Source organism: Pipistrellus hanaki (assembly GCF_964339955.1).
Source record: "Pipistrellus hanaki genome assembly, chromosome: 2".
Lineage (NCBI taxonomy): Eukaryota > Metazoa > Chordata > Mammalia > Chiroptera > Vespertilionidae > Pipistrellus > Pipistrellus hanaki.
Window position 1 is genome coordinate 32196617 of NC_140504.1, and position 17653 is coordinate 32214269.

The following is a 17653-nucleotide window of genomic DNA, read 5'->3' on the forward strand; positions in this document are numbered from 1 at the left end:
CATCCAAATTTATGTCATTGCATTAGACAGCCAAGCAGATGAAATAGAAAACTTGTCATGTCTCACTGATCAGACTAAATGTCCTTTTTGTAAGTATATTTTTAGACATAGTTTAGATAAGTTAAAGTGACTTAACCCAAAAAGTGACCTTTTACAACTATTCTTGAAAAACAGAGATAAAGATTTTCAAAGGCCAGATCCTATTAACAGTGAGGGTAGTATCTTGTATAGGACTGGCACATTCTGTAAATCCATGCCTGGGCAACCTGTATTTTATTCAGTCATAGTTCTTCTTTCTAAAATATAGTTTTAAATATTTTATCATGAGATACTACTGTTTTTTTCCCCTTGCAGTTCATTCAATATTAACCAGAGTTGAAATTATGTCCTATACAAATATGTGTAAGGGTGAAACATGCAGAGGTACTACTGAGCACTTTTTTTAATGGTTCACGTAGGACCAGATACATTGACAATTTATGCTATTTGTTTGTGCCCTGATTTTAATCAAGCTTATTTTGCTACTTATATAAAATAAGTTGAAGGAAATATCAAATGAATTAAAGTATTTATTGAGTTTTATGCTAGGGACTTAGCTGGAGGTCACCAAGCCCATCAGCATGCCTTCCATAACTTGCAAAGCACACAGTTATGTACCATCTTGTCATTAATCACAGAGAGAGGGTATTGACTTAATTATTTTACCCAGATACTATGCTTTCTAACATTCAGCATTTACATTGCTTTTTGGGAAACATCTAAGTTTGGGAGCCTATCTATTTCTTCTAAACAGCAGTGTAGTGTAGTAGAAATCTGACTTATTTAATCTGGTCATTTTACATCTTTATTATATTATCTAACCTTCATTTTCATTATCTTTAAAATTGTAATAGTTAGATGAGGGTTTTTTTAATGTGATGACTATGCACATTATTTTCAGTCCCCATAGTATAACGTCAATATTCAACATACAGTTAGAATTAAGTTAGAAGTTAAGAAATAGTGGATCATGCTTTAACTCGGCAATGGGCATTTGTGGTTGGCTGACAGGAAAGGTGTGAGAATGCTGCCTTTTCCTCCTAATCTTTTGATTTCTTGCTATTTTTTGATACCATTGTACCATGCATTTTAGTCTTAATCTTTCCAAAGTATAATTAAGAGATAAAAATATACCTCATGCTATAGAGGCTTTAAAGTCACTACATACATATAGCACTTGGCTCACAATTTTACTACTTTGGATACCAACTCATATAGCAACCTTAAAAAAACTTTTACCTTCTTAATATATGAGAAATATTAACCCACACTGTGTGTGTGTGTGTGTGTGTGTGTGTGTGTGTGTGTGTGTGTGTGTATTATTGCACACACACATAAGAAAATCTCAGTGGAGATCAGTGAATGTGCTTTTGCTTTATCTGTGTAGTAGTAGCATGTTCCTTTAGATGTGTTGTTTTTCTACAATAATAATTTATGGAATAATCTTGGCATTCTCCTGGCACTAGGAAAACAACAAGCATCACTTCCTTCAGTTCTAACATCAGTGTTGCACTGTGGCTCATCCAGGAGCAGGTGTTGACATTGATACAGACAGAATTTTCTGTCCTGTCCACCAAAGCCCAAATCTTCCCATTGCCCGTATCACCTGGCCAACAGAACGCTAATACCAAACTTCCTTCCAAATTCAAGTCTCAGGCGTTACTTCATTATGCTGCCTGCCAAAATCCTGGCTCATGGACACTCTGGTTTTAAAAATTAAGACAGAGTAAAATCTTTGTCAAATGAATACCTTGTGATTTAGGTGATACACTTCTAATTTTGCAGCTTTCTCTGAGATCAGTAATTTGAGATTACATTGCATTTAATTACTTAATAACATTTCTCTCTGAATATAGCAAGACTGTCTAATTAGAACAGTACTGCTGTTCACTATAAAATACCAAAGTATTTACTGTGGTGAAAATTTTTCAGAAAACTGAAAATTCTTAATAAAATCTAGGCATTTTTAACATTCTAAGTTATTTTAAATAACTAATGAATAGACTTTCTTGACCAAACCCTTTGTATCAATGAACCTTTTTTTAAAATGACTGTTGATTTATTTAAAACAATTTAGATTCAAAGATTGCATAATTTCATAACATAGAACTCACGTGGTCTCTTTAATTTTTAATTTTTGCTGGGGTGTGGTGGAGCATCAAAATTGGTATAAACAATTTGACAATTTAAAATACTGTTTTAAAGGCAGCAACATTACAAGGTAGTCTTAGGAAGACTGGACTTAAACAGGTATTTATTTATTATTTGGAATGTTAGGCAATATTTATTAAAAATAAATGTTTCCTCTATCATTTTGAGTCTAGTATTTTTATGACCATTTGTATGTCAAACTTGAACATCTTTTAGAGTACATTTTATATTGTTAAAATTAATGTTTAAATTACTGAAATGGTGTTCGCATATTCCTTTAAAATTAGTCAACCACCATAATATACATGACTTATATAATCTCTATCAGGTAGAGATAATGTGAAAAATGATATCAGATCAATGCATTTTGAACAAATTTCTGTATTACATATCTATGGAGATGCAGGCACTTGGTTCATTATTCTCAATTGTTTTTTCAGAGTTTCCCTTCTTGGACTTTAGTGGAACTGAAATCAGTACTTACAAAGAAATCATGTCTTACACATGAGTTAGGTGCTCAAGTTAGTGTATTTATTTTCTGGTATTATTATTATTATTGTTATTATTATTATTAATTTACCTGGTATTATTTTAATATAAATATTCTGAAAAAAATGAAAAATGTTACATGCATGATAATAAATCTCCTTGAAAACACCACTATCCCAGGCTGATAAATTAGTAAAAAAATCAGCAAGGGAACCAAAACTTAGGGAAGTGCTGTAGCAAGTGATGGAATCAGAGTCCTACAACTTTGAGGATTAATAGCAGGTGGCACAGGGAGCAAAGAGCTGTGATTCAAAGAAGAAATGATGCAGTTCTTCTGGCATTGAAACATCGAATCAGTATTCATAGTATTATAAAAAGAACATGAAGTATAAACAACTTTTAGTTTTAAAATAATTTCTGTCTTTCAAAAATTGTAACCCTAATCAAGTTCCCTCAGAGAACAGATCAAGAGATGGATCACTATTTCATTTTATGAGGTTTGTATAACTTCAGAGCAAATTAGATGGAAATGATGTCTGAAAAACATTGCATACCAACTTTACTTATAAAAATAGACATGAAAACAGCAAACAGCATGTTGGCAACATAAATTGCATAATAGCTAAAATCATAATGCATTCTATTAACCAGAAATAATCTTAGGAACACAAGTCTGAGTGAATGTGAAATAAATTGATTAATGTAATCCATCAAATTAAAGGAAAGGATAATGTGATTATCTGATTAAATGCATCAGAATTTCTGATAAAATTCAATAATAATTCATCATAAAATTTCTTATCAAAATAAGGATGAGAGGAACATCTTTAACCTGATATTTAGAAATACAGTGCAGTTGCCCTCTATCATACCTTATTAAATAATCTGAAACCTGAAAAACTCTCAGAAACCCAGTAGTGGGTGACAACACACACACACACACACACACACACACACAAATGGGTCACAAAAGAATACATAGATTAATTATAACCACCATGTTATAAGTTGCTAAGAAAGTAGACCTTAAAGTTTTCACCACAAAAAAGAAATGGTAGTTATGTGATGTGCTGCAGATGTTCACTAACGCTATGGTGGTAATCATTTTGCAGCATATAAGGGTATCAGGTCAACATGTTGTGCACCTTAAAAGTGCGTGATGTTACCTGTCAAATATATATCAATAAAGCTGAAAAAAATACAGTATAAACCCTGAAAGTGGCTTTTCTTTTTGGAACTCAAATGCCTGATTTAAGCTTTGATTGCTGAGTCATCCATTTTAAAGAGACATCTGCTTTAAAGAAGGCAATCTCTAATAAAAACACATCACCAGCCACACACCAGATAAAGAGCCAGGCAGCCTCCCCCGCTATAGAGATCTTGGTTAACTTTGATAATTGACCACTTGGGCTACTTGATTTTTCTCTTCCTGTACTTTCCAATCCTGCAGTTAAGTTTTAAATTCAACAGTAAAGAGTGAGCCAGTAAAACCTTAGGTGCCCAACCTCAACACAATAAAAGCAGAACCTCAAGTCTGTTCATGTGGTCTCTCTCTCTCTCTCTCTCTCTCTCTCTCTCTCTCTCTCTCTCTCTCTCTCTCTCTTCTCTCTCTCTCTCTCTCTCTTCTCCCCAGGAATTCACTGTGTGCCCCCTATTTTAAGGCCTATAAGTGATAAACATGTTTTCTTCAAAGTTTCCTAATTGTTATGTCTGAAGGCTGTCTTGCAATCACAGTAAGTACCAAAATAGTTGGTCCAGCCCTAACATTGGTTTGGAAAGGAGAGATGTCAGTGGGAAACTCTCAAGGCTCAGGTGAGTGACTCTAGGCATTTCTAACAGATGGCATTACTATCATAGACTGAGACCTTCACTTCTATAATAATAAAAGCATAATATGCTAATTAGACTGGACTAAGCCATGGCAGGTGGGGGTCTAGGCAGAGGCAGCAGCCTGTGTCCCGGGTGCCAAAGGGAAGCCCATTCCTGAAGCTGGGGGAAGGAAGGCCCACTCTTGCACAAATTTCATGCATTGAGCCTCTAGTGTAATATAAGATACCAATTATATTAAGGTTCAAGCTCACAAAGAAACGTAATGAATTGTTAAGGACATACACATACATGTATATTAAGTCTATTTTTTAAAAGCGGGTAATGAGACCAGGCACCAAAAGGGATCCCCTAGAATACAACATACCCGTTAAAGAAAATATATCAAGATTTTTCCAGGAGCATTTGCTACCAATGACACTAGCAATCCTGACCAGCAGTACTGAGTATACCCACAGCCTTTGTCACTGAGGGACCTAGCAATCTTATAACAGAAAATAGATGCATGTCCAAACTGTCAAGAAACAAAAAAGGTCATTATATACTTATCAAGGGGTCAATTCATCAAGATATTATAATGATTGTAATATATAGATAGATAGATAGATAAGATAGATAGATAGATAGTAATACACCTATCATTGAAGTCTCTGTTTTAAGCAAATATTAACATATCTGAAGGCAGAAACAGATATCAATGCAGTAATAGTATGTGACTTCAGTACCCCACTCTAAACAATGGATCTATCATCCAGACAGAAAATCAATGAGGGAATATTGGATGTGAACTACACTTTGGCCAAATGAACCTAACAGACATATACAGGACATTCTGCCTAAGAACGGTGAGCACATTTTTCTCTGGCATACAGGAACACCTCTGGGATAGAGCAGATGTTAGGCCACAAAGTAAGTCTTTACAAATCTAAGAATTTTTAGGTTATATCAAACATCTATATTTTTAGGTTATATCAAACATCTATATTTCTAGTTTCAAAATACTATAGTCAGAAAAGAAAACTTTTCTGACTATAGTATTTTGAAACTAGAAACCAATAGCCAAATTAAGCTAGAAAATCAAACAATATGTAGCAATTAAACTGCTGAACATCCAGTATGTCATGAAAAAAATCCTAAGGAAAATGAAAAATACCTTGAGAAAAAAAAAAAAGAATGTAAACAACATATCAAAATGTATGCAGCAAAAATAGTTTTAAGATGAAGTTTATAAAAAAATGTAGGAAAAAATAACTCAAATAAGAAACCTAACTTTACACTTCAAGAAACTAGAAAAAGATGAATAAAGTTAGCCCAAAGTTAGCAAAAGTGAGGAGATAAATATCAGAGCAGAAATAAATAAAATAAACTAGAAAAACAATAGAAAAGATCAATTAAACTAAGAGCTTTTTTGAAGAAAAAAAAGATAAAATTGGCAAACCTTTAGATAGATGAAGAAAATGAAAAAAGGAAGACTCAATATTAGCAATAAAGCTAGACATAACAAAAAGCAATGTAAGAGACTTTTATGTACAATTATGCCTACAAATTGGACAACCTAGAAGAAATGGATAAATTTTGAAAGACATGCAACCTACCATGTGTGAATCTTGAGGAAATAAAAAATCTAAGAGACCTACAGATAGAAAGGAGACTGAACCAATAATAAAAATATTGCCAACCAAAAAAAAAAAGTTTTATGATATCTGCATCATAATGATACCAAATGATACCAAAGCCAGATGAGAATACTACAAGAAAGGGCCATAGCCAGTTTTGGCTCAGCGGATAGACCATTGGCCTGCAGACTGAAGGGTCCCCAGTTCAATTCCAGTCAAGGACACATACCTTGCTTGCAGCCTCCTCCATCCTTAGCTCTACTGTGGAGATGGGAGAGGCTTTCACCACCACCCCTTTGCTCACCAACCCTGAGCCTGGCTTCTGACTGAGTGCTGCTTCCTCTGTGGGAGTTCACTAACCACCAGGGGGCAGCCCCTGTGTTGAGTGTCTGCCCCCTGGTGGTCAGTGTGCATCATAGAGACCAGTCTTTCCACTGTTCAGTTGATTTGCTTATTAGCCTTTTATTATATAGGGTGAATGGATAAAGAAAAGTGGAGAATAAAAATGGAATATTATTCAGTTTTAGTGAAGAACATGCCATTTGCAACAATATAAACTGAATTTTGAGGGCGCTATGATAAGTGCATTGATTCATTAAGCCAGACTAATAAATGCAGATACTGCAATATCACTATATGTAAAACCTTAAAAAAAAAAAAAAAAAAAAAGTTAAACTCACAGAAACAGAGTAGAATCTTAGTTGCCAGGGATTGGGGGCTGTAGGAAATGGAGTGATATTGGTCAAAGGATACAAATCTTCAGTTATAAGATGAATATGTTCTGAAGATATCATATATAGCATGATGACTATAGTTAACATAATGTGCTGTATACTTAAATTTTGCTGAGAGATTAGATATATGTGTCCTCAACACACACAATATGCACACATACATACACAAAAGGCAACTATGTGTGAGCTGATGAATGTATTAATTTGATTGTGATAATCATTTTATATTATACATGTATATCAGGTCATTGTGTTGTATACTTTAAATATATACAATTTCATTGTCTATTACACCTCCAAAATCCTCCCCCTCCTTCCCTCCCTCCAAAAATACAAAAACAGAATAGGCTGAAACCGGTTTGGCTCAGCGGTAGAGCGTCAGTCTGCAGACTGAAAGGTCCCAGGTTCAATTTCGGTCAAGAGCATGTACATTGGTTGCTGGCACATCCCCGGTAGGGGGTGTGCAGGAGGCGGCTGGTTGATGTTTCTCTCTCATCGACGTTTCTATCTCTCTATCTTTCTTCCTTCCTCTCTGCAAAAAATCAATAATATATATATATATATATATATATATATATATATATATATATATATATATATATATATAAAACAGAATAGGATACAGACTGCTAGTCTTATTCAGAATAAAAATAAACACAATAGAATTCTTTAATCACCTCTTCCATAAAATTTACATGGTACTGATGATTGATCAAACTAAATATTTTTTTTTTAAAGAATAGAAATAGCATTTAAAAGATAGAAAACAGCTGTGACATTATATATTATTACATCTTCCTTTTAAGCTGTGTCAATAGACCTACTTTTGTCATGAGCAATGCCGTCCTTTACTATTGTATGTAATTTTTTTCATTGTGTGTACTTTTATTCAATTTTTGGAAGTATTTCATTTTGGTTTTTGTGAATAAACAGGGTCCAAAAAGTAACAAGTATGGACAAGAAAAAATATGGATGGGCAAAAATAACAATGATTATCAGATATTCACTTAGGTAATAGTTTGGATAGCAACACAATTCTCATAAGATGATATATATGTATATAAAATACACATATATTTTTGTGGGGACAAAATGGTGATCTTGTGAATTCCATCATAAAACAAAACAAAACTTTATTGGATTATTATCTTTAAATTTCCCTGTCTGATTCTGTTCTGGATTTTAACATTTTTTTTTAACAGATTCTTTTCTAGCAAAATATATAGTATCACTATGGATTATGGGATAGGTGTAGAAATAGATATATAGACTTCAGTATGCACATACAAAAATTAATTTTATATTGGTTTGAGAAGCTGTGATTGGTTTTACCATGATATGCTGATTTTATTGCATATCATTGTGGTCATAGCATCATGCAATTTGGCATGTAATTTGTATCAAAAAGAGTTCTATTTCTATCATTTGCAATAGCAACAACTATATAGTAATCGCATAGCTTTATCTATATATATATATATAAAAAAAGTCTAATATGCAAATTGTTCCCATGGGAATTCCACTGGGTGCCAGGTCGCTCACTATGAAGTGTGCTGATCAACATGGTACAGTGAGGAACGAAGGAAGGCCCCAGCCGGCAACTGAAAGGAAGGCCCTGGCTGGCAGCCAGAAGGCCCCTATTGGCCCTATCACCAGCCAGGCCTAGGGACCCCACCCATACTTGAATTTCATGCACTGGGGCTCTAGTGTGAAATAATAGTAGCAGTAATAAAGAACTGTCTCAGCCAGTACGACTCCTAGTTTTTGAACTGAGTTTTAAATGGATTGTGTTGATGTCCATAGAACAATCAGAATAAATAAATAAAAAATTAGTTGGAATAAATCACTCTCTTGAGTCCCACAGTGCTTTATTAATTCTTAAGAACTTAATTCATTCTGTTTTGATTTAGTGCGACTTCTGTGCATTCTTATCACCTCTACCTAACCAGGAGTTTCTTGTGTAGTGACCCATCTCATTCATCTTTCATATCCACAGCTATTAATAATTGTTCATCTATGAAACAGTCATAACTAAAAAGAATAAATTTTTCTTAATTTTCATAATGTGTTTTTAAAATGTCTTTTAGAAATTTGATGCAACTGTACAAAAGCGAAGATGACACAGAAATTTCAAAGATGATTAAGGCTCAGTGGACTTCTCTGGGCCTAGAAGATGTGCAGTTTGTCAATTACTCTGTGCTGCTGAGTCTGCCGGGCCCTTCTCCCAGCTCTGTGACGCTGAGCAGCAGTGGCCAATGCTTTCATCCCAACAGCCAGCCTTGCAGTGGAGAAGCCAGGACACACAGCAGCCAAGATCTGCTCTCCTCATACGCAGCCTATTCTGCCAAAGGAACTCTCGAGGTAATATGACCATTTGTCTCTGTCATTTACAGTGAAATAGAATTAGAAAACGGCAGCTTTCATCTAAATTGAACTAACTGGCAAGATGCAACATACAAAAGTAACTGTTAAATGTCCTCAGTGTGGAGATGCCAGGGAAGAAAAAAGGAAGGTTTGGATTGCCTGGCTCTTGACTTGTCATATTTGGAAAGTGAAAACATGTTAGAAGAATTTAATTCAAAAGTGTTGAGCATGTCACTGAGTCATTCACATTTCCCTGAATACACAGAGGACATGTTCATTTCATTCTTTGTTTTTGAAAGGCAAATTTTAATAGATTGCTATGGACAGAAAGAATAGAGATGGAGGCAGTGGAAGATGGATATGATTATTCACACTTTTAGGATTTGAAATATACAGTACTTCCACTTTCTTAGTGAAAAACACCTGAGCTAGAAGGTCAGCTGTGGATTATTGCTTTGTTATTTTCTGGGTTAGTTTCTGTTGTTTTTTGGTGCTGTGGCATTTTTTGGCATTGGGGTTAAGTGCATAGCTTCTGGAGCCACATGGACTGGTTTCAATCTCCGCTCTAGGGCTATTGTCTCAGCTCTGTAATGTGGCTAATCGTATTTCCAATATCATAAGGTTGTTTTGAGAATCAAATGGAATAATATATATATATATATATAAATCTTGGAGGATAGAGCCTAGGCCATAGTAAAGACAGTTTGCCAGTTAGATACAATATATATAACTGGTCACTAGTTTTCTTAAATATCAAGTGGTCTGTTTCCATGTAAAAATGTAAATTTAATGAGTGCATTTAGTCTTTTATAAAACTGTAGATTGCTTTATTTAATACAAATGAAATAATGCTATGTTTCTGATTGGTGTTAATTATTGCCACATAGTTTTAAGAATCTAACTTCTGATTAACTTTGATTAATATATGAAATATTTAGCCTGGATGGTGTTGCTCAGTGGTTGAGCATCGACCTATGAATCAGGAGGTCTCTGTCTGGATTGCAGGCTTGATCCCCAATAGGGGGCATACAGAAGGCAGCTGATCAATAATTATTTCTCATCATTAATGTTTCTATCTCTCTTTCCTCTCCCTCTTTCTGATATCAATTAAAAACATATTTAAATATTCAATAAAGGATCTAATAAGGTGTTTATATGGATTTTTAAAGCTCTAGTTGTATTATGATTTTCAAAAGCAAAGCAATTTATAGGGGACTGTTTTACATGCATCTGGAATACTTGCATATTTTATGGACATGTTTTAGACAGATGTATTATTGATACTCACATATTCTAATTAATAGAACACTAGTAATTTTTCTGCATCCCTTCAGATCATTTCCTAATTCAAATCAAGCTTGAGAGGTTGCTGCTGCTGATTCAGGCATACCTAATTTTTTATTTTGAGTACATTGTGTTTGCATGAATTTCTATCAGGCAGAGCCATTAACAAGTTCCTAAATTATTCTAGTTTGACTGCCAGCACAGCTCCCCACTACTTTGCTTTTGACAAGGTTATTTGCAGAAGAGGAGTGCCCCTTTTCTTTGAAGAGCTGTCATGTCCATTCATCATGTGACTGTTTTGGATACGCTTTCAATTTTTGCTTTTGGGTAACAGTCTAAACAGCATTTGCGATATCTGAGATCTACTTGGAAAACCGGCACAGTGCCAGCATGATGGATGGTGTGCTTTGCAACTTCTTTGTAATTCATTGTGCACTGGAAAGGTGACATTGTTTACCCCATCATAATGACAGGTGGGTCAGTGAAAGGGTCCTAAGGAGAGTTGTCCTGTCAGATGCAAAATGCATATTAAAATGGATACATAAATAATTTAGCATGTGTGAGGTTAGCTTCGGGGAATAAACAGTAATTTATATTTTTCATTAAAAGGTAAACATCCACTACAATATCATCATACTGGTAAAGACATTGGTAGTGAGTGTTGACAATGTCTAGACAGTTTTACAAATAGAATATATGACTTAATCTAATCCCGGTGCAATTATTTCTTGTGTCCTTTGTGAAACCCACACAGATGCAGAAAGCAAAGGGAACACTTAATATTTAATATGGGTTGGTCAGGTTGGGTCAGCCATGTTTTTAGTTTTGAACAGGGGATTTGTTTTTATTCCAATACATTTTATGGGTTTTAGAGTGTTCCTTCTATTAAGTATTCTTTTGTGTCTGAAAGACAAAACCAATAATACAATTTTGTGTAGAAATTTATTTTCACGAACTCATTAACTGTGCTTAAAACATTGTTATCAACACATTTATCACTGCCCCATTCCTCAGAGAACCCAGGCTAGCAACCTTCTTTATCTGGTGCACACCTGTGGATTGGTCAATTCAATTCTGTAAGCTTTCATGTTCTTATTTTCATAATAGAAAACATACTAGTATCCCAAGTGGCTGTTGTGGGAAAGAAATTATAAAAACCATGTAAAGTGCCTGGCACTTGGAACTCACCCTAGAAATGTTATTATTATTATGTGGCATAAAGTAGACACATTCAAATGGGATAAATTAGGAAATTATCAGCGTTATCTATTTTAAGATTTGGAAGCACAAACTTTTACCCTGTCATCTGATTATAATGTTCCTGTATTCTGTTTAACATGACAGATATCACTCATCAGGTAGGAAAATGCTTTGATAGTATCTATATATAATATAAAAGGCTAAATGACTGTCTGACTGGCCAACCAACCAGGGGACAGATGCTCAATGCAGGAGCTGCTGATCCTTGGTGACTTGGCAGTGGTAGTTCTTGGGTGATGTACAGGGACCAGAGAGGAGGGAGCCCAATTCTGGGTGCCTCACCTGAGAACTGCCCTCTCGCAATCTGGGACCCCTCTGGGGATGTTGGAGAGCCAGTTTTAGCCCAATTGCCACAGGTCAGGATGAGAGACCCACCTGCTGGAGGGACCCTGCTCACTTTGTGGACAACCTTTGAGCCATGGCCCTGCCCCAGGTGCAGCCAGCTGGGGAGATACAGTGGGAGGTTGGCTCCAAGGCCTGTTAGGCTCATCTCCCCCAGTACTGCCCCACCAGCCACCTTCTAATTAATTTTCTTTCAATGTGCATGAATATGAGTAAATAATAGACTGCATATAAATCCCTGGTAGTATTTTTAATTAAAAACTAAAAATCAAAGAAACTAGGAATAAAGTATTTTAGTTTTTAATTTTTAAAATTATTATTTTAAAATCCTCACCTGAGGATATTTTTCCAATGATTTTTTAGACAGTAGGGGGAGTGGAGAGATAGAGATAGAGATTGAGATAAAGATAGAGATGGAGACAAAGATAGAGAGAGAGTTAGGTAGAGAGAGAGAGAGAGAGAGGAAAAGAGAGGGGAAAAGAGAAAGAGAGAGAGAGAGAGAAACATCCATGTAAGAGAGACTCATGACACATTGACTGGTTGCCTCCAGCCTGGACCAGGGCCAGGGATACAGCCTGCAATTGAAATACCTGCCCTTGACTTGGAACCAAACTCAAGACCCTTTAGTTTGTGGGCTGACACTCTAACCAATGAGCAATCCATCCAGGGCAGAGTATTTTATTTTTGAATGCAGAATTACAAATTCTGTCAAGTTGGTCCTGAGGAGCAGTATTATCTTTGTTGTGTAAAATATCAAGACATAGTTTAGCATATGAAATCTGAACATCATCCAATAATTTGTTAACATGTCTTAAAGTATAAAAATATAACAATTGCATGGAATTTTTTAATAACCGCAGTCAGATGTCTGTTTTCTCATGGCTGGGGAAAATTTGTCTTACTGTTTTATTTTTAATATTCTTTAAAAAAAAACTTATCAGTGTTATGGCTAAATGCAAAGCTACATGCATTTTGCTCTGAAGGATTCCTGTTACAGATAAAAAATAGCAGAAGCTAAAGGAGAGGAATAGAATTGTATAAGTATAAAGATTAAGCTACTGCTTCACCAACAGAAAATGTAAGCTTGGAACTTCTTTTCAATGTTGAAAATGATTTTGCTTCTCCCCCCCCCCCTTCCTTCTCTTGGAATCCATATTTTGATCAACAATGAAAAATTGTGAGATAAATAGCTGGGAACATAATTGATAAAAATTATTAATTTTTAATATTTTTATTGATTTTTTACAGAGATGAAGGGAGAGAGACAGAGTCAGAAGCATTTATCAGCTGCCTCCTGCACACCCACCCTGGGGATGTGCCCACAACCAAGGTACATGACCTTGACTGCAATCGGACTAGGACCCTGAGTCTGCAGGCCGATGCTCTATCCACCAAGCCAAATCAGATCATGCAAAAGTTTTTTTAATTTTTGATAATTATATATAATACATTTTCCCAAATCCCACCTATTCCGGATATCATGAGCTTTGCACACTGAATTGACAAAACAATTTAATAACTTCTGCTAATTTAAGGATAATAACCATGGGGCATATTCCCTCCTTATTGGCTGTGGGGGCTTTCATCTTGGAGGGTTGGGAAGTCAATTAGCATATCCCCCCTTATTGGCTGTGGGTGTTGCCATCTTTGCAATGGCATGAGGGTCAATTAGCATATTCCCTCTTTATTACATAGGATGCTTTTGTCTACATTCCCTGTAACCTTTCTCACAAATATTTAACTATGAAAATATGTTGTGATAGATCACCTGTTTGTTTTTAAATGCTTCTGTCTAAATTTTAAATACTGGAAGAAAAAATATATATGTACATATATACACTGAGTGGCCAGATTATTATGATCTCTGAATGCATACTAATCTGGCCACTCAGTGTATATCCTATGTAATAAAAGGCTAATATGCAAAGTGTCCCTTCAACCAGGAGTTCAACCAGCAGCTGGCCAAATGCCTATGTCCCTCTCCTGGTGTGTATATATATATATATATATATATATATATATATATATATATATATATATGTATATATATATATATATGTTTTCATGCACAGGGCCTCTAGTAAAAAATAAAAGTTTTAAAGCAAAGGTAGCTGAATTATAACAAATATGGGCATTTTAGTGAGGAATTGTTTGAGACTTCTAATTTGACTAAAGTTATCTGAAAAATTTCCGAATCTCCATAATTAAGTGTAATTTGACAGAAAAGTCTAGGTCAGCCTTTTTTACTTTTACTTTTGATATGATTTAAAGCATACCACTGATAAAACTAAGTGGTAATGTAACTTTTCTAGCAGATTTAATTTATATTTTAATTTCCATAAAATTCCAGCATTTAAATATGTAATTTGCATGTAAGATTTACCTCCCTTCAGAACTGGAGAGATCTGTGCAAAAGTTGATCCTTAGGTTTATGCACTACTTTGATACACTAAGATACAATAAATGATTTTAAAAGGCAGAATTCTGTCATATTACTTTCACTATCTCCTGGAAGAATTATCTTGAATGAATTAGCAACTCCTTCAATATTTTTCCCTTAATAAGTTGAATATCATTTATGAAATAAAGTGTCTTATGATTATTAGCATTTTCCTATATATTCTAATTTGATATGGAAAGATTAACTGACTAATACAGAACTTAGCCAGCTGGGTCTCCCTAATGTAGCAGGAAGCCATCAACATTCAGCAAATACACACTGAGTGCCTTTTGGGGAAAAAGTGGTTAAAAAGAAAGGTTTGGCCATTGCCCATATGTAGTTGGAAGTCTAATGGAAGAAACTGGCAGTCAGGCAAACAATTACAAAACTCCATGGCTCAAGGCTGTTGACTCAAAACATGACCAAGTTAAACATCCTAAACTTTAGTTTCCTCATCTAAAAGTTAGATAGATAGGTCTACTGAATATGAATGTTCTAAAGATCTACTGAAATGATTAAGTTCATTATTCAACCTCCATAGTAAAATTTGTGCCACAGAGGACATGCACAGTTTAGTGTTGATATTCTTTTTCTTTTTTATCATACATAAATCCTGTCTAATTGAATCATTCTCATAATAGACAATTACACAGCTACATAGACATACATATACACACTCATAACTTCTGTTAGTTTGAGGATAATAATCATGGGACTAGTTGCCACATATTTTATATATTTACATACACATTTTTTCCATTATTTAAAATTTGGACAGAAGCATTTACAAAAAAAAGAAGTGATCCATCACAACATATTATTCATAGTTAAATATTTGTGAGAAAGGTTACATTTTTTACCTGGGAAAAAATGTTCTCTTACCTGGGAAAGAGAACAGCAATAGCCTGGGGACTGAAGGGTCCCAGGTTAGATTCTAGTTAAGGGCAGTGTGATAAGTATGATTGCTTAAATAAACAAAAAAAAAAAATGAGAAGTATGATTGCTTAAACCAAACATAGCAAAATGTATTGTATTTCTTATTTTTATTACTGAATTTCGTTTTCATATACTGGTTTCCTATACTAGTTGATGTCCTTTCTTATTGCCTAGGAGTCCATTTTAACTGCTAGTGCTGCTTCAGTTATTAAATAATTAAATATTAGTTTAAATATTAGTTATTCAAATGAATAATTATTTAATATTAAACTATTGAATATTTTATATAGACCACTCCTTGTGGTCTCTATTCAAATGACCTTGATTAGTTAGAATAATGTTTAGAGAAGCAGTTTGATTCATAGAGGAACTGATTGATTAGTGATGTCTGCCATGGGGCCAGGGAAGGAAGCAGTAATGGTTTTTTTATGATTCAATGTATAGCGGTTTTCCTAATCATGCACATGATGAACAGCCCTTGCATGTACTCGAAAATGAAGTACTAATAAAATTCTAACAATCTATGAATATTGAACTCTTCATAAGTAATAATATACTCAATGCTATTTAGAAAGGATAAAGGTAAACATCAGAGATCATTTTGAATTTTCACATTTTTAATAAGCATAAGCACTTTAATTTAAAGATGATTCAAAAGCTAAATTATATAAGATGGTAGTACATTTCTAAAGTAAAACTTATATTGAGATGAATGGTACTTCTGATAATGTATTTTGTCAGTAGGAGAACTGCTTGAGTTTACTATTTCTAATTTTGAGTAGAAAATTACTGTTTTAGTCAAAGCAGGCTTTTCAAACATTCTGTACATTCAGAAATTCTCTTAGAGAGGAACTAGAAGGATTCAGAGTGATTGATTTGGTTGAAAATGTCAAGTCTGAAAATTTTCAAAGCATGTATCATTTCCTAAGCATAAATAAATTTTGCTACTTCAAGGTGGAAGAGAAACATGGCATTGGGTTATTCCTCAGTGTGGAGCCCAGGCCACCCACAGGTAGATGTCCCCAAAGACACTTCTCTGATCTGGTTATTTTCTATTATTGTTCCTAGCTGATTACAGGAGATAATTTATTCATTTCTGCCTTTTATAGCTTCTGTGTGGGGTACTCCACCATTTTTATATAGAACTGTTACAGGTGTGGTATTATGGAAACTTTTATTGATGATATAATATTAAGGGTATTTTTGTCTTCAGCAGAGCTAGGATTAAAACCACTCCCAAGAGTTTCTGCTCTATATTGAAGTCTAGTCCAGGCCAGTGTCTGGCCAGATGAGCTGTGTCCCCAGCAGCAGCCCATTGCATGTAGCATCTGCATAGCCAAGGACCATGCAGCTTCTAGGGCCACTTGGCAGGCTAGTGTGAGACAAGGTGCAAGAGAGAAACAGGGGCACAAGAGGAACAAGAGAGGGAGAACTCCTTTGTCTGGGAAGATTAACTGGGAGCTTAACCAATGAATCCTTCTGGATTTCCTGTGCTTGCAGTGGCTCCACGCCCTCGCCAATTATCTTTGTTCCACAGGCTAGAATACATCACCCAGCTTTACTGTATATGTGTCCATCTCCCCCCTTACCCCAGTCATCTGCAGGGAATGGGTCTGTGCTTCTCTGCGGGGAGTGGGAAACTGCAGTTTCCTGCCCAGAGGACTATGCTTATAATGTCTGGCTTCCTCTTTGCTCTCTTCCCAATTTAATATTAACTAGTCAGGCCCTAATCAGTTTGGCTCAGTGCATAGAGCATCAGCCTGTGGATTCAAGGGTCCCAGGTTCAATTCCAGTACAGGCATGTTCCTTGGTTGTGAGCACATACCCAGTAGGGAGTGTGCAGGAGGCAGCTGATCAATGTTTCTAACTCTCTATTCCTTTCCCTTCCTCTATGTAAAAAAAAAATCAATAAAATATTTTTATATATTTTTAAAAAATATATTAACTAGCCAGTTACAATGGTAACAGAACCACTGACATAGTAGAATCACTTTTTAATATTTTTATTTTTAGTCATGTTTAATTGTCTGGTTTATGATTCCTCCTAATCATATGTTTTACCATAGCTAAAAAATAATTGTGTTTTAATGTTTAATGTTTTTTCTAAAGTGTGCTAATTTTTCTCTCTGTTGTTATTTCAATACTTTTTTTTGGCAAATATAAAATATTTG

The 17653-nt window shown here is 34.9% G+C and overlaps 1 protein-coding gene across 4 annotated transcripts in view; it reads left to right on the forward strand.

Annotated features, from left to right (window-relative positions):
- NAALADL2 (N-acetylated alpha-linked acidic dipeptidase like 2) overlaps positions 1-17653 on the forward strand; it is a 1087185-nt gene that overhangs the window by 610044 nt on the left and 459488 nt on the right. For all 4 annotated transcript variants that reach the window (XM_084874166.1, XM_084874168.1, XM_084874169.1 and 1 more), the window contains one exon: positions 8944-9217. In XM_084874166.1, the coding sequence (XP_084730292.1) occupies positions 8944-9217 (274 nt within the window). The remainder of the gene's footprint in view (positions 1-8943; positions 9218-17653) is intronic.